The 18,979-nt window shown below is 33.6% G+C and overlaps 1 protein-coding gene across 1 annotated transcript in view; it reads left to right on the top strand.

Moving 5' to 3' along the window:
* The first annotated feature begins 1,469 nt into the window (after positions 1-1,469).
* LOC120636643 overlaps positions 1,470-18,979 on the top strand; it is an 80,383-nt gene continuing 62,873 nt past the window's right edge. The window contains exons 1-3 of the mRNA XM_039908207.1: positions 1,470-2,419; positions 5,888-6,062; positions 6,806-6,917. Coding sequence (XP_039764141.1) covers positions 1,598-2,419; positions 5,888-6,062; positions 6,806-6,917 — 1,109 coding nt within the window. The 5' untranslated portion in view covers positions 1,470-1,597. The remainder of the gene's footprint in view (positions 2,420-5,887; positions 6,063-6,805; positions 6,918-18,979) is intronic.

The following is an 18,979-nucleotide window of genomic DNA, read 5'->3' as shown; positions in this document are numbered from 1 at the left end:
AAGGTCCAAGTATTTAGATACTTTTTCCTTTTCAGCATTCACCATATTATCGTTATGTGGAATAGTATATCATATGTATAGTAGTCAACAATTAATGCACGGCGCACTGATTGATCAACTAGCACAATATCAGATCTATTAGCTATAATATACCTGTCAGTGATAAAGCTCAAAGTTATCTTTAACAATGCCACAAGGACTGATTGTTTTGATGCATACAGCTTGAGGTCATCAATATAGATTAAGTGAGATGAGTTGATGAGTTCACCACCCCTGTGGAGACGAAATCATAGTCCTGAGTCCATGAGTGAGGTACTGACAGGATTAAGGGCCAGGCAAAACGAAACAGGATTCAAACTATTGCCCTGGAAAATACCCCGCCTAATTCCTATCGGTTCAGTCGATAGGAAGTCGAGTTTGCAGCTCCTGCGTGGCGAAGGACTATCATCCATGACATGCACGACTAAAGAAAATAATATAGGGTTCATTCATCATAACCGGATGACTTCCATGAGCCACGAATGAGGCACCGAATCAAAGGCCTTCTTGTAGTCAATCCAAGCAGCCGTGAGGTATTTGTCTGTTTCGCCGAACCTGCTGGTAAATAGCAGAATCAATGACGAGGAGTATCACGAGACTGGGTCTTACATCCATGCTGAGTATTGACCAAAATATTATTAGCTTTTATATGTAGGTATCGTTATTTCATTAATTCATGCTGAAAATTCCAAGGTGTACTTCACTTCTAATCGTGGTCAATAAGATTCTGATTTGCGAGTGGATGCACTACACAGGTTTATAGCAAGAATAAATTGTAAATACTTTATTTTCAAGGCTTAAAAACCCCGAGGCCGGCGGTATATTCAAGTAGGTAACTGTCGCCAGGTTTTGTTTGCGTTTTACACGCATTAAAATATTGGTTTCATTAAGTATATAATTATAATACGTATTAGCAACTTTCATACTAACCAAGTAGTTAGTATCAAACTTGCTAATGCCAGGACCGAGTATAGGATATTATTTTAGATTTTTAATATTTTTTTTACTCTAAATTCATATTAATTTTAGCAAGTTATTTTTTTAACTGCGTCTACCTATGTTAGTAATAAATACTGTCGCACTAATGTAATATAATACGTGAAGATCATCACCTACAGATAAAAGCGATAAAAAATAACCGTATAGGTACGACATAATCACTGATTATCTCAAGGAGCCAGATACTGTTTGCACGTTATCTACTTTGATAAGTAGTTATAATCATTCAAACTTATATTAAAGTAAACTATAACCTGTTTAAATATTGCGTGGAATAAAATAGTTTTTAATAAAACACAAGCTTTATCGGATCAATTATTTGAATGTTTCGATGAGTTATGTTGTAAAATTATACAGCCTTTAGTTACACGTTTCCCGATAGTAGTGCGTTATCGTCACATTTCCTTCACTGTGATTAAACGATTTATACAGGTGTGACGTTAGTGCTCACAGCTGATATTTTTCAACAGAAATATTGTGTAATTGTGACGTGAATTGTGGCCTCAATTCTCAAAAGTGATATTGTGAGATTTAGCGTTTTTAATTCAAGCGTAATATTATGGATAGAAAAGAGAGTAAGAAATTCAAAAAGGAAAAATCTGTAAAATGTTCTTCTAAAAAGGAAGGACCTTTGTATATCACAGATGTAAAAAGTTTTAAAGAAAATATCAAAATAAAAGAAATCCTGAGAAATGTTAAAATGAATAGCAGTATGCGTCTTAAAGCGCCTCCGGGTAGTAAAGTTATGAGTAATACTGACTTTAATTACGAGGACTCCTTTGAAGAATCTTCAGTAGCTCAAAACTCTACGGAAATATTAAGCGCAACGAACACAGATGTTGTGGTTTCTAATGTTGAACCAAATGAAAGCAAAGCAGATAATAATTATACCAGTGAAGCTAGCCAAGAAAGTGATACTGCAAATGAAAGTAATGCCGTCGTAGGAGAAAATAATCATTCGTGCAACCATATAAGTACTATAGAACCGCTTAGTACAGGAGATCCCACCTTACAAACTAACTGTGATAATATCCAAAGTGATAATGAAAATGTAAATTCTAATTTAAATAATAGGTTACCTAATGGAAAAATGTATGAGAAAACTCGAGACAGAAAATTGTCTTTAGACCAAACCATATTATCAAGGCGGGAAGGTCTTTCGCAATCAGAGCTAGACTTGCATTCCATAGGAAAGTCACCCCTTGAGCGAAAATCTTCCTTTTTTAAGAAAACGATGGACAGTTTTGTGAAAAACACTACTGAAATGTTTAAAAAGCAGAATAAATCATTGCAGCGTCATGTTTCGATGTCTGTTTCTCTGCAATCATTGAACGACAAATCAACAAATCCAAATGATTATCGTGAAGTACCCATTCAAGAAGTAAGTCAACTGTTTTTAAATATCCAACTCTTAACAAAACACAAATTTTATATTTGCTTAAGATTTAAAATTGTCATTATAACATATTAAATTAAATTTACCATAATTTTTTTGAAATCACTCGCTTTAAAGCTTTAAAATTAAATGTTTTGTCTCTATAAAATATCCATTATGTCATTTTAAAGAGTATTTTCCGTACAACGCCGAGAAATAATAATTAATGTTTTCACTATAAAATTACGTTTTGAAAGAGATATTATTTTTTTTGTGTTTCAAGCGGTTGAATAATTAAATTAAGTTTTTATGTATACCTTTCGCTCCGAGGTACGGAGCGAGTGACAGTCGCACTTGGCCTATTTTCATTGATAAGATATTATTGCCATAGTATGTTCGTTATACAATGGAAAAATGCGGCTTAAATAAACACTGTTTTGTTTGTTATGACAGGTTTGCCCTTGACTAAGGTAGTCGATCGCTCAATAATGTAATAAGCGATGATGCTTTAATAATAAATGCAGCCCCCACTTCTCTTATTAGTGTGATTATTTCTTGTGGCCCGAAAATCTGAAAAAAAATTGTTATGGTTTGATGACCCAGTGAATTTCGTACCACCTGAACTTGATCTATTTGTAGCTAGGTAAATTTACTCTATTAAGGTAATACGAAAGGGCCATTCGAGTTAATGCGAGACTAACACAAGGCAATTGTTTTTATATATACAAAGGAAATAGTCATATACTAATATTATAGCGGTATCCATACAATAACTCTGGATCACATACTTATATTCCAGTAGATTAAGCTACGTTACTTTACGTTTTTGTTTTTATTATTTTTATTTATTTTCGTTTCTTAACAATATAATTAAAAATTTTTGTTTAAATTATATTTAATTAAAATCTTATTACGGTACTTCAACTAATAAAATTATCAATTAACGTGTTTTTTTTCTTATTATTTTATTTACTTTTCGTCATTACCACCCTTTGCCCACTAAAGGGCACGAGTCTTTTCTCAGGCATGCAGTTATCATCTCAATATTTTTTTTCCCCTCATTAAAAAGCAGGTGAAGTTTTATTGCTCATATTTAAAAGCCGCCGCGTGGATCGAACCTTGAAAAGAAGGCCACTAGGCTATCCCCGCATTTTGGGGGAGTCCGTCCCTACACGATACGGCAGTTTTACGGGGAACTGTAACAATACACTTTCTCCCGTCGCAGTTATTGTATGGACGTTGGCAGCGACATGCTAAACTACGCTCAGAATACATCATTGGACCTAGATGGCACGTCCAATATGATAATTATCAGGCAGTAGTTCGGGAAAGTAAAATTGCCGGTGGTACTACAATTTAGGATGAATAATGTTGGCAGGTGCATGCCGCTAAACTGTCGTATTCTTTACCGGTAAAATGTAGTCAAAGTCAAGTCAAATATTTCTTTATTTAAATAGGCACATAGATGGCACTTTTGATGCGTGGATTATATACAAAACTAGTTGTACCCTGCCACGCTTCGCTGTGGCACATTGTGATTGAATGGTTGAGAAAAATAGATAAAAACAAACCAGCTGAGTTTTTGAAGCGTACACAAACCAACATAACATTTTTATATATAAAGATATGTGTTGTAGCACTAAAGATGTCCCTCCTACTTATAGGCAACCAGTATTATTTGGAAATTATAGATAGTTGCAATCATTGACTGCAAACCTTACATAGACTCTTCCGCACTTAAAGTTTTAATAGTAGTACCTATTAAAGCATTTTGTGGCCAAGCTTGTCCAGGGAAGTCCCTCCTACCCCAATGCCTATTTAAGCTGCTAAGCTGCGTTCCAGTCCGAAGGGTGTCATTTCATAGGATGTGTTCCTTGCATAGCATTCAAAGTGTTCCTCTGTTTATGTAACAAAATATGGTTACCATTAGGTTACAGCTTGGTCCATCATTTATCACTATAAAAAAATCTTTAGGATGTTATCAACAATTATAATTATATAAATAATTTTAACGCCCCCACAATCTCCTCTAGGGCTAAAATTTTCGAAATCTGATAGTAAGTGACCTTTATTTAACAAACATGAAACTTTTATTAAATTTTAAGTCTGTGGGAATTTTTATTAGTATACATATAAATAGATATAGATATAGATGTGTACATAGCAGAGACTAGTGATGGCAATAACTACAATTGTAAACTTAAAACTTAAACTACGAGGGTTCCAAACGCGCCCTGTCTAAGCCCACAGAAGAAGAAGCCCACAACAAACTTAGCCGGGTGTTCTTTTTGTTATCACAATGTCATTAGAAAATAATTAAGAAGCAATTTTGCATTACAGGTAATGTCGTATTTCATTGCTAACCAGCATGCCTGAGAGTTCTCCATAATATTCTCAAAGGGTTGTGAAGTCCACTAGAAGTTGAGACCAGTGTGGGGAACGGTCCTTCTCATTGTAATCTCGTGCCCTGTAGTGGGCCGGTAATAAATTGATAATTATCATGATAAATCTAACTCGTAGCAGGATAAACTAAATTAAAGCAAAACTATAGTCAATTAATAAAACAAAAATGTATTTATTTATATTTGCATTAAGAAACCAATCTTACTTTTTGCGGTTATAGGTAGTAAAAAAAGAAATTAAGATTTTGTGATAGTCGTGTTCATTGTAAATAACATCCTGGACTTGCGTGACCTGGAATGTATCGCCTGCTTCCGTGCAATACTTAAAAGCATAGCACTTCTTCTATATATATATATATATATATATATATTATATATATATATATATATATTATATATATATATATATATATATATATAAAAGGCAAACGTGCCTGACTGACTGATCTATCAACGCACAGCTCTAACCATTTGACGGTACGGGCTGAAATTTTTCACACAGATAGTTATTACAACATAGGTATCCGCTAAGAAAGGAATTTTCAAAATTCCAAACCTAAGAGGGTTAAATGGGGGATGAAAGTTTGTATAAAATCCTTCAGTCACCAATTTATTTTTTTGTTTAAAATAAAGGAATACCTTTTTCACAAATTTTACAAATTCCAACTCCAAAGGCATCGAATAGGGTATGAAATCATATTATAAAAGTCATTATCATGAAATTTAGATTTTTTAAGTAATTTACATTAATAATTTTCTATTAGCAGCACGACTTTCTTTTAAAGCTTTGTAGTTAAAATTTACCAAATCAAAAATTGAACTTAACGTGAGCGAAGCCGCGGGCAAAAGCTAGTTTTTTGTAAAATAATAAAACTTTTAACCTATACAATAAGTGAACGATTTTTTTAAATAGTGTTATATAATTTTTTTTTTATTAAATCGTACTGACCTCTCTTCCACCCCTATTGCTGCGCTCTAACGGGGTTTTCATTAGAATTGCTTTTGATTATTTATGAGTAATGTAACGTTAAATGCAGATAAATTAAATTTAAACCATTGATTATATTTTTAGGTTAAAGATGCTTCGGATGAGACTAGAACACATCTGCAAATGCCACCTCACATAGCACGAAGTCATTCTAGCTTGTCTAGTGTGATGCAACGCCCTTCCTCGGAGCAGAGTGTCGCTGAAATTTACTCAGGAAGCCAGCCGAGTCTAGAAAACCCACATTCTTGTAGTTCACATAGTAAGTTAAATTGCAGAGTGGTCCAGCAATTAAAACCCTCAAAATTAAAGAAAAGATTTATGAAATGCGGTCGATAACTTATAAGCGGTGATAAACTTGTGGGAAAGGTAGGCTTTCTTTTCCGGGGCTAAATTCGATCCCCGGCTCGCACCTCTTAACTTTTCGGAGCTATGTGCGTTTTTAATTTAATCAATTAAATATCACTTGATTTAACAATGACGTCTTAATTTGGATCCTACAACTGAAGATGTGAAACAACAAAATACTGAGTGTCAAATACTGAGTTATGAGAAAAAAGGAGGTCAATGCCCTTTAGACTTGTACCTTTAATACAGGCACAAGTGAACTATTGGATTCATTTAGTCTCTGGGTCATAATTGTAATCAGAGGCAACGAAAGTAAACTCTCCCATACAAACAATAATATAGAATGAATTAATGCAAAGTTTAACAGTTTCACTTGAAGCATTTATTAATATTTAAATACATTATAAGTAGTTACATTTTTATAATTTTCCTCGGAGCAGCTTTTGCTGGTTGTTATACGAGTATACTTTAAAAGAATAATTTTAAAGTAAATTCCTACTTCTTTTTCATGTAGCTGTCCATTACTGAATGCCAACCACATTTTTAAACTTCTCCCTGTAGAACTTCTTCTCCCTAACTGAAATCTAAAGCAGGTTTGGTACGCCGATTTTAAGGAGTGTTTTACGCAAAAAGGGTTAAGATTTTGAAATTCAACAGGTCTGAACGAAGCTTACTTAAAAGCCACCTTGCCTGCTCGCGCCATTTCTATGAGCTCAGGTCTAAATTCACCGCTAGGCCATCCACACAGGAAAGCACCCCGTTCCAACAGGTAACCAATATTTTATGTTAATATAACCTAATTTAAATACAGGACACAGGTCCTGTTAAATTTAAAAATTACAATTACGCCCGATCCACATTTAAATACCGCGATACATCAGAAGGGAGATAGGAGACATATTGTATTTTCTACTCCCAAAGTCTGCGAATTCATACGAAATTCATTTTTGGAAATTCCCCGGGAACTGTTTGTTTATGTGGGATTAAAAGTATCGCATGGTAACGCACCGCCGGGATGCAAGCCACAATGTTATCATCATCATCATCCTCATAAATAGCCTTTAACAGTCCACTGCTAGGCTAAAAACCTATCACAACAGGATAGTTCATAATCACCAAGCTGGGCAAACGGGTTGGTGGTCGCAGTGACTGTAGTAAGCAGTAGAACAGAGAACGCTGATACCCGTTCTCCGTTTTATTCCCATAATCGCCTCTACAATACCCGCGTGACAACTGTATTCTGATCTGCTGTTACTACACGATAAGCTATTATGTAGCAGATCTCATTTAGATCGTCATCATTATCACGTCAACTAATGTGCGTCTATTGCTGGATATAGGTATTCTGTTGCAAACACCACTGTCTTTTGTTCATTTCTGTCAATAGCAGCGACTGCTTTGATGACACCTGTCCACCACGCTGCAATGCCCGAACCAAAAACAAAAATAAACAGAGCTAATTCTGTTAAACCGAACTTGCTAAAATAAACTAAATTGACTGGTCTAAATGTAGGGCTATAATTTACAATGATCTCTAAAAGGGTATCCCTACTTTTAAACCTGCCAATCTCTCTAAACTAAACTCAATTTTAGTGTATTGTATACCGAAACGGAAATGGCATGTTTGTCGCATTTATTAAACCAAATGTAAAATTTAACGAACAATTCTTTTCTAAATAATATATTTAAATGCTAAAAAATCTCGGAAATGCAATAATTTGAATAAAATATTGTATTTAAATACCGTATTACTTCTGTTTATCAAAGTTACTTGAATATTACTTAAAAAAAATACGAAAATAATATGTTATTTAACCGACTTATAAAAAAATAAGTAAATTACTGACACTTTCCTCGATACAGATGTAAAGGGTATATGAATAGGGTTAATAGGGTCCAGAAATACGAATATGATCTATACCTAGTAATTTTCTACATTTTACTTGGCACCGACTTAAAAATGTTAGAGAAAATATTTATTTCTTGTTTTTTAGTTGTAAAGCAGTAGGTTTTTTTTTACGAAAATCTTATTTACTTTCGCTATTTCATTAATCTCACTGCCCTATACGATAACGTTGAGTTTGAAATGATCTAACGATTAGGCTGATAATGAACATCTTGCTATTATGTTTATTTTAACAAATATTTTCTCTGCAAATTAACATATTAAAAGCTAAGCAAATATCGGTTGCCCAGTTTATAATATTTTTATGGATTGATGCCTCAGTAACATATAGTGCAATCTGTCAACCAATGCATCAAGTTACCAGACAATTCTATCTAATGTGAATCCAATGTTAGTGTCAGTCAGAGAGTGAAACCTAAATTGGAACAGTTGTGGGAAAATATCTAGCCATTCTCGACTGTATCGGAAAAGCAACTGTCTGTCAATTTAAATTTTAGACTCGTGTCACATATATTTTTATCTACATTTATATATAAAAATTAAATTAAATTAAATAGTTTATTTTAGGTTATATTTATAAAACAAATATTTTAATGTATTAAATATTAAAACTAGCTCTTACCCGTGACTTCGTCCGCATTTGTTTTTTTTTTAAAGCATCCCTTAAGAGCAGTTTATTTGGGAGATTTGTGTGGCATTCAATTAAACCTTAATACTACTACTTTTTCAATTCAGTTTGTCTCTAAAAATAACTATTTACTTCAGGTGTAGTTCTTAAATTTTTAAACTCGCGATAACTTCTAATTTGATTGTCCAATTGGAATGAATTAAAAATTATTTAAAAGCGGTTTGTCGTCGTTGTTTTGCGTTGGTTTGATATGCGAAAATGAACTCCCGATGGAGAGCGAGGAATTCTTGCAGTAAGGAAACAAATTAAAACTTTACCTAAGGTCGTAAGAATTAAATTAATTTACAAAAAAAACATACAATTGTCCACAACGTTATGGTGAATATTAATGTCAGTTTGAGTATTTTTCAATTTGATGTCTGATGCACATGCAATGTCTACGAAGTTATCGTTCAAAATCAATCAACAAATAAAAGTAATCCAAAAGCCGTGCAAATAAATAGTATGTAACTGCATGTATAAAATTTATACCACATAAGTATATAAATAATATATTACTATTCGCCTGGAAACAAAATAGAATCCTATTTTAAAATCATCCAACAATCAAACTATACTATATTAATGTATACTGTATGCATGAATTATTTAATATTTAGGCAGTTGTCAGTTGCCTAAAACGACATGTGCTTGCGAGATATAGCCTGCGACCGGTTAACCGGTATTAGTTATTTACTTCATACGCGTTTGATAATTCTCCCAAAGACATTCTTAATCAATAATCTATACTTAATACCCCAACCCACCGCGTCAAATCGCCGCCTACGCTATTACTTCGTTAGAATGCTTCGGCTTCCAAGGGTCGCAGCGTGATGTTAAAAAGCATGTAACCTTCCTGAGTAATTGAGCATAGTTTATCTTTTCCAATATCACCCCGAAGCTGGTTAAAAAGAGGTTGAAAGTCTATTTTTTAAAATAGTATTCATGAAAATTGATATTAGATTCCCAATAAAATAGTAATGTAAGAATGAAGGATGAGAAATTCTTTAACAGGTACGTTAAGTAAAGGGGTCAAATTGGGGAAGAAAATTGTTTGTTCGAAGCCGCCCAACTAAAATACATGCTAAAGGATTTCTCTAAGAGAGTTAAAACCGGGATGAAAGTATATTAGGAGACAGTTTTGCACGCCTCAGAAGCGAAGCGTTGAGGTGGGTATTACTGTCAGTTTACGCACACCGAGTGATTCTCCAACTTAAATTGTCACTTTTTTATTCTTTATTGCTTTTATAAGTGTATATAAATAGACACATGTTGAGAAAAAACACTATTTTTAACACTTATGGTATTTTTAAATCTGTATTTATTATTTAAACTAATTAAAAAATTGTTTAAAAAAGTTATGTCTTGGACTACCATGTGTCTGTATATGCGGATCCCGTATCTTGTGGTCACGATAACGAGCGAAATACTTCATTTATCGAGTTGGGATTTTTTTTTAAAGTCTTCAGTATTTTGAGGCATAGAAGCCTATTACTTTACGTAGTTTAGTTATTATTTACAAATAATCTCAATTTTATTGTAATGAATGAGATTATGAGGCGTGCACTTTTGGATTTTCCAACTATTTTTTAAATATAATAGTACTTCACTAAACATGTGATGCCTAGTGAAGTACTTCAATTATTCATTGTAAAGTCGACATCTCCTGAGTATACTCCGGTTTCTATTCTGTCAGGAGTATACGGATTGAAGAAATTATAAATTACATCATACATATTCTCCTGCTGTTCGCGGAGTATAGTAAATTAAGCTTAATTTTCATAATATATTACGGATTTCCGCAAAGTAACGCCTGCTTCTATCCAATATCATGTTTTCTATACTAATACTCTAAATCCCTTTAGGAACTCATTCTCTCGAAAATTTAACAAACCTAACTACCTACTGTTATTTTATCTACTTCGCTAATTTTTGTTAAAAATGTCCCCTTCAATATACAAATGATAAATAATTAGATATTTTAGAAAGGTACATGGGGCCACAGAAATAAGGATATTAGTATATTTCATAAAGAATCACACTGTAAAAATATTGAATCAAAATAAGAATATTTATTTTTACATACAAACGAATTCATTAAGAGGGAGCGAGGGCGTTGGCGATAAGATGTTATAATGATAGCTCGCAAGTTTGCGCGGTGTACAAGGGAAGTGAAGCTTACACTTTTCAGAGCATATTGTCGAACATTTTATACGTGCAGCTTGTGGGTGTCATATACACAGAGGGCTTATAACGTCCTACGTATACAATACAATAGTGGCTTCAGAGTATTATTGGGGCTGCCTCGCTTCTGCAGTGCATTAAAAATGTTTGCGGAGAATCGCGTTAATGACTTCTACGCAATCTTTTTCTCATCAAAAAATTCCTTTACGGAACACTGGGTTGGTACACACTCACATACCAATTGCTCAAGCGGGTACTTACATTGGTTAGGAGATTCCTAATTATTTATTATTTATAGGTTTGGCCAATTTTAGTATATATATATAGTAAATAAGATAATTGTTATTGTTGTAGCCTATGGATTTCTATCTGAATTAAAAGTTATTATTATTATAACATTCTAAGCGTTTACTTGTGACAACCCTATTGAACCCTATTTTCCATCATTAAAAAGTCTGTATTAACATGTGACAGACGTATTAGAATTTAAAAATGAAATAAGCAAGAAAGAAATTCAGCAGATACTCACTTTGAAGGTTTACAATTTCTGGATTCACTCTAGTGTGTAGAGAAAGCTGAGCTTTAGGCTTTCATAAACTGGCCAGCCATTAAAAGCTACATATTCTCAGTAACTAGGTACGATTAATATAAACAAAATTATCGTATTTATCGTGAGGAAATTTATAAAGCTAGACACTATTAATTTAGCTGTAGTCAGTTTTTTTTTCTTTATTTTAACAGAATTATCTCGATAGCAACCCTTGTAATTAAAAAGTCTTTTGTTTTTGAAGCTTATAGGTTGTGTAACATGACGCTACGGGCTTTAGGCGGTCAGTAAAGTCAGAAACAACGCTAAGGGTACACGAAGTGATGAGGCACGCAAACGATTTAACACTAGGCTAGGTAGTAAAAAATTACATATCCTAATATGTGCGCGGGCTAATCCAAGTAATTTTTTTCACTTAAGAGTACTCCTAAGGTTCGAAATACTTGATGCAAACAGACTAAATCTGCTTTTTATGATTTCTATCCTATATTATAATTGCGAAGTTTGGAGGCATGTCTGAACCTCAATCGCGGCAGAATGGCTGAACGGATTTGGACGTAATTTAACACAGATATAGATTAGAGTATGGAAAAGCACACAGGCTACTTTTATCCCGGGAAAATGTATGGTTACCGTGGGATAGATTAGTTTTGTTATATTATAGAGCATGCAGATATGGTGTTTTTGCATAGTGGTAGTTTAAGGGTCAGAGAACTTATACAAACAGGTATACTCACACATCAAAATTTCCGTGCCAACAAAGTCGCGGGCAACTGCTAGTTTAAAATAAATCATAAAATGAGATAAACCACTGATGGCAAAACAAAAGACGATTTTAATGAAAATTTCCATAAGCAGAGCATTCGGAGCTCTATTCATTCAACAATACAATAAATAAATACCAACTACTTCAATATCAAACAATTGGCTACTGGTATATTTATAGCAGTAAAGACGATTAAGTTCCTCAAACATGCAACATTGTTCTAATATCACTGTAGATTAATTAAATTGAAGAAATAACTAATAACATCATTGTTCCATCCCTTCGCAATCAGAATAATAAGAAGTAATCAGTACGTCAATAAAAGGGCATGTTTTATGCACTCGTTTCTATTTTTATGCACTCCGCTGAAATCCGTGGAAGTAGTTCCCCTCCGATGTTTAAGAGTCGTCTGAAGGACTACTACCTCTCTTTAAGAGATTGAATTTGAACTAGATTCTTTATATTCTTTCTTTTAAAATGTGTGTTAAAATTTACTTATATAAATTATGTTTGTTATATATTTATATATATTATTTATGTATTTCGTATATTTATTGAAGTTTTATATGTATTTGTATCTTTACATGTTGGTATTTATGTATCAACACTATTTATTATCCCGTTTTCTTGCTGTAAGTCCTATCTACAAAGGTTGCCTGTAAGAGATTGCTTGCAGCAATAAGGCCGCCATTGTATGTCTAAATTGTGTACTGTATACACCTAACTGTTTCTTTTCCTGTATGTTATACGTGCAATAAAGTGTTTCTTCTTCTTCGTTTTACAATCTCCTATTATCTGAACAAGAAGCTAAAGACGAGCATAAGAACCGATGGAATCAACGTCTTTCCTTTCGTGGAGACCGTGTTCGAGCCCCGGCACGCACCACTAACTTTTCGGAGTTATGTACGTTTTAATTGAAGCAATTTAAACGTCACATGCTTTAAAAAGGTGAAGGAAAACGTCTTGAGAAAACCTGCATGAGTTCTCCATAAAGTTTTCAAAGGCGTGTGAAGTCTTCCAATCCGCACTTGGCCAGCGTGGTAGGCTACGGGCTAAACCCTTCTCATTCAGACGGCCGAGCGGCGCAGTGGGCGGCGACGCTGCTTTTTGAGTCTAAGGTCGTGGGTTCGATTCCCACAACTGGAAAATGTTTGCGTGGTGAACATGAATGTTTTTCAGTTATATTTATTTATTTATTCATTCTGAGTGGAGACCCGTGCCCTGTAGTGCGCCGGTAATGGGTGGATATGATAATGAAGAAAAAGTACTTGACTGCTACAGGTATATGAATACCCTTGATGAGAGAAATATTTATTTAAATAAGAACTAATATTGCGTTACTAATGGAACCCACTCTTGTTTCAACCGGCGCTTTAATAAATTTTTAGAACACAAAACCTGCTCTGATATTTAGATATACTCCCTCCCGGACTCTTTTGAAGGTAATAATGAGTACTTTTATCCTGTAGTACAAACTTTTTATACATCATCAATAGATCAAAGATTTCAAAGCACGCCAAGTAATTCATATTATGTAAAAGTTTTATTCATTTATGACGTAACTTCGATATAGTTTATTTATTAAGGACATTAGTGTCCTTAATAAATAAATAAATAAACTATGTATATTGTTAGCAATATACATATATACTATATACAGTAATAAACTTGTACAATATTCTACACATTCACTTATAAATACATCGATAACAAGTGACCATGACATTCACAAAAAAAAAAAATAGTGACATGTAACCACAGCAAAAATATAATCATAAAGACATGAAGCAATAGGTGTTGTGTACATAATATGTATCTTAAGTTAGGACTCACCGATAAGTAAGCGATAAGCATTTTTTTGTATTTCAGTTTATTTTATTCTGTATTATTTTATACAAAAAACACATGTCAAGGACTTTATCAACTCAGCCAGTCTATGGCTGTAAGGCTGTCTATGTGATAATACCAGTTGCATGAAATGCAAGATGTCTAATAAAAGCACGTTGTATACCTACTCTCAACACGCTGAGAGTGGATTTTATATGAAAGGTTCCAGATTATACTTGAAAACTCCAGACAGCTTCTCACAAGGGCATTAAACAGAACCGTTTTTTGTATTGCGGGAGAACCCCTTTGAGTTACATTTAATGAAGCCGAGTAATTTGGCGGCTTTTTTGACAATGTTGTTTATGTGCGATTTGAAATTAAGTTTACTATCAATAGTAACTCCAAATCTCTTATTTCTCGCAACTCTTGTAGTTCTACATTTCCAATAGAATAGCTAGAGACAAACGGTTTATTTCTTCTACAGTATTCTACATAAAAACATTTGTTAGGGTTGAGAGTCTATTTATGTCACACCATTTAATAATTCGGTTTAGGTCCTCTGGTATGGGCTTAATGTCTTTATCCGATTTTGCTGTTTTGTCTATTTTTAAGTCATCAGAAAACAGCGAGTATTTGCAGTGCTTAACTACTATTGTGATGTCGTTAATAAATGCCAAGACCAACAGACCATGGTTTAGCATTATTTTAGCGAAGAAATTAGTTAGAATTTGTCCAGTACCTACTTTCGGAGCCTATTGGGTACTAACAAATCTTTGTTAATTATGTTAGTAAACATAAATCGCTTAAACTGCAAAATGGTTTGCCTCAGTAGAACGGGTGTTGAAAAAAATAATAGTAGGAGGGACCCCAAGCAACCCCAAAAAAATCTAAAAAACTCTTAATTGCTTATTTGTATGGGATATTAAAAGGGGATCGATCTTCACCCCTTTGAACCGATAGGTAGCGGTTATTACAACAAAAACATTGACAAGGAGGGTTGAAATCGACATGTTGACATTTACCAAAACAAATAAAGTTTGTAGCGTGTTTAAAAAAGACATGTTGTGCTGATACCATATAACGTGGTAGAATGGCAAGAAGAATAACGCGATTTTGTATGGAAATAGATATTAAGAAGCTCACCTTGTCATCTAGATATTATAAAAAAATACTTACATTTTTTAATAATATATAATATCGTATAGTGAATCTAAACAATAATGAATTGTTCTCAGATTTGGCAGCAACATTTTTCTATATGACGGAGGTACCCGGTTTGATTCCTGGTAAGGGAAATTTAGGAATTAATTATAAATTTTCTATGGTCTGGGTCTCGTGGAAGATGTCGGATGTGACTAGTTACAGCCTAACCGACAAAGCCGTGCCACCAATCGATTTAGCGTTCCGATTCCGATTCGCGTAGAAAGCAATTACTGATATAGGTTTAATTTAATTGCCTTACTCCTAACAGTAACAGGTTAGCTCGCTACCACCTTAACTGCAAAATCACTGACCACTAGATGTGATTGCAATTAAGGGCTAACTTGTAGTGGAATAATTAAAAAAAGTACATCATACATATCCTAGTTGAGAATAGTTTAAGTTTGACCTTATTTGGTATTTTCCTTACTTCAGTAGTCCAATAAACAGTTTAAGTAATGTGTTGAATCATTTATATTTTTTTTTTAATTTAAGATAGTAAATCTTTTTTTTCTTCATTTCCTTCCTAAGTAGTGGAAACCTAACCGTGGAATGCGTTTTGTTCTTTTGAGAAAATGGTGGGGTAGGCTTCTCGTTATAACTCTGTATTATTCGGATAATCTATCCGAAAGTTCGAAATAAAATTTTTCATTTTTTAAATCTGTAGACATCATAAAATTATTAACATTTGTAACGTTATGTAACTCAAAGAATAAACAACTCTTAACGAAACGTAGATATACGTAGGTGCACCCAATAAGCAATAAACAAGCTAAACTGTTAGATTACAACTGTTTTATTAAAAATATTGAATGAGTAATATTGAATTTAAATATCATCTCTCTTCAACATTTCTAAAAATCTGTTGCATGATACGCGCTTAAATTAAATAGCCTGGAACACGCATTAACTCAATTAGGGTAGCACAGATGTCTGTTTTTCAAATAATGCCTTTCCGCCTCGACATGTTACATTCCGCTTTCACGCTACACTCATAGTTAATCGGCTTATGGAATTTTCTCTGAGTTGTACCGTAGCAATGCAATATTATAAATGCAATAAGCAAAACATTTTCAGCGAAGCATGATGCAAAGATCAGGTATATTAAAGGGTCGGGTCGAGGGCATTAAGACGATCTTATAGCTGGGACAAATTAAATGTGATGAATAGGTATTTGAAAAAACTTCCGCTGAGCCTGCCTCTCTCGTAGAGAAGCAGCTGTAGCTCAGTGCAATGCTGTACACGATATTAAAAGTCGGCGTTTTTATTAAATACTAGCTGTTGCCCGCGACTTCGTTTGCGTTTGATTTTGTTTTTTGCCGTGGTATTAAATTTAGTTGTAGTTCTAAAAAAAACTATTGTATTCAGTATCGCTAAGCCAGTATTAAATGAGGGGTTTGCTGCTGTCCGCTGAGGATTTCTGTCTTCTTTCTTCAACAAGAGTTTGGGCAAAATTAAACACATATTATAACCTCTGTAGTACAAAAATAATTATTTAAATCGGTTATAATTTGTCGGAGTTATGGTGTAAAATCTTCAAACACTCATCCCCTCTCCCAAAGGAACCGAGCTGAATGTCGGAATAAAAAGTATCCTATATTACTTCTAACACTTCCAAGAATATGTGTACAAAGTTTCATGAGGATCGGTTGAGTAGTTTTTGGGTGAAAGCGTAATAAACAAACTTACATTCACATTTATAATATTAGTAGGGATTACACTTATATATTATTGAAATGTTCTTATTATTATAAGGACTTTATTTATGTAGCTAGTAAAAAATCTAAAGTCAGTACTTCGAAACTTGTATAGTTATCATTTATTTTAGCTATTAAGTACTAAGACGGCTATTGGCGCAGTCGGGAGCCACTCTGTACAATGCTGTCAAGTCAGGGTGTTTTTTTTATATTTAGTATAAGTTTTTATGTATTATGTTCATAAAAATATTCATCAGTTATGTTAGTACCCATAACACAAGCTACGCTTACTTTCGGGCTAGATGGCGATGTTTTATCGTAGTATATTTATTCATTTATTTCACTATATCATCGATCGGTGAGGGCGATATATGAGCAAATGATAAAAATGATGTGAATAAATGACGATGTGAACTATATTCGCGGCCTCCCTGAATTTTCCCCATACGGTGGGTGGTCTCGCTGCCCACCCTCTCTCATGCAGCCGCTCAAATATTACGCAGGGTGAGCTTTTGCTAATTTTAAATACCCACCTCATTGACACAGCGTTGTGAACTCGTTTTAATCCTTATGGATTAACTGTGAATAGGTAAAAAAGGTTCGACTAATATTTTTCTATGAAAATTAAGATTAATTTTTTTCGTGAAAAATTGTTAAGAAACTTTACAATTATTCATTGTTAAGTCAACATCTCCTGAGGATGCTCCGGTTTTGGAGCGAAACGTGCGTACATTGCCTGTTTGGTGTGGAGATTATAAATTACACCATACAGATTCTCATGCTTTTCGCGGAGTAAAGCAAATTTATATCTAGTATAAGCTAAGCAAATTTATATAATTTATATATAGTTAAGCTTAATTTTCATATTATATCATAAATTTCCGCAGAGTTACGCCTACTTCTATCCAATAAAATTTGGCTCTTTGCGATTGTTATTATATAGTAGTATAGTATTAGTATAGTAATAGTATAGTAATAGTATAGTATTATTATTGTTAATAATTCTAATCTATACTAATACTAGCTGTTGCCCGCGACGTCGTCTGCGGTTGATTATGTTTTTAAATTATTCAGTATCGATAAGCCTTAAATGAGTATAGTAGTTATATATATGTATAACATGTGACTGTCAATTAATAAAATTGCGACTATAATTAAAGATCTAAAGCTATTCTATCTCTTAATTTGGAGCAGACTGCTCACGGTGTGCACATTAAATTTAAAATCGGTTAAGTAGTTTAGGAGTCCATCGCGGACAAACATCGTGACCGGAGATTTATATATATTAAGATTATAAACAGTACTAATATTATAAACAGGAAAGATTTGATACTTCTTGATTTCTAATTGATAAACTTTAAAACTACTTACTGACTGAATTTAATATTTTTTACAAAATATGAAAGCTATTTTATCCATAGGCAACACAGGATATACACATACATACACAACCTAGGAATATATTTGGAAAATTTTGGCCTGAGGATGCTTTATAATCGATACTGAGTCCATAACAGATTTTTATAGAATTTTTGTCTGTCTGTCTGTCCAAGCATCATGTGAAAACTACTGAACGGATTGAAATAAAATTTGGTATAGTTGTAGCTGATATTCTGGGTCAACATATAGGATACTTTTTATCCTGATAAACAGAAAGTTTCAAAGGGAAATGGGATGAAATTTGTTATCAATTTTACTTCATACCTTCGTTAAATTTGAACCGATTTTAATAATTCTTTTTTCATTTCAAAGTGAATACTATTAAGCATGTATTGACTAATTTTAAGGAAGGTCTGATAAATATTGTCGGAGATCAAGGAACTAACACTTCACTGATAACAGCACGTCGCAAGGCATATGGGACAACGATCGAATGCATGCGTACCATCTTGGAATAGCTCATAGGCTCTTAGGCATTCTTTTTATACCGGAAAAGCAAACAGCTCCTACAGGATAGCATCACTATTTTCTCCGCATTTGTCTTTTAAAAAGCGCGCAACGGAGTTTTAGATTGACGTATTTTTTTTAGATAGGCAT

This window comes from Pararge aegeria, chromosome Z, assembly GCF_905163445.1.
Source record: "Pararge aegeria chromosome Z, ilParAegt1.1, whole genome shotgun sequence".
NCBI lineage: Eukaryota > Metazoa > Arthropoda > Insecta > Lepidoptera > Nymphalidae > Pararge > Pararge aegeria.
Note: the sequence above shows the minus strand (reverse complement) of the source record. Positions and strands in the feature narration are given on the sequence as shown.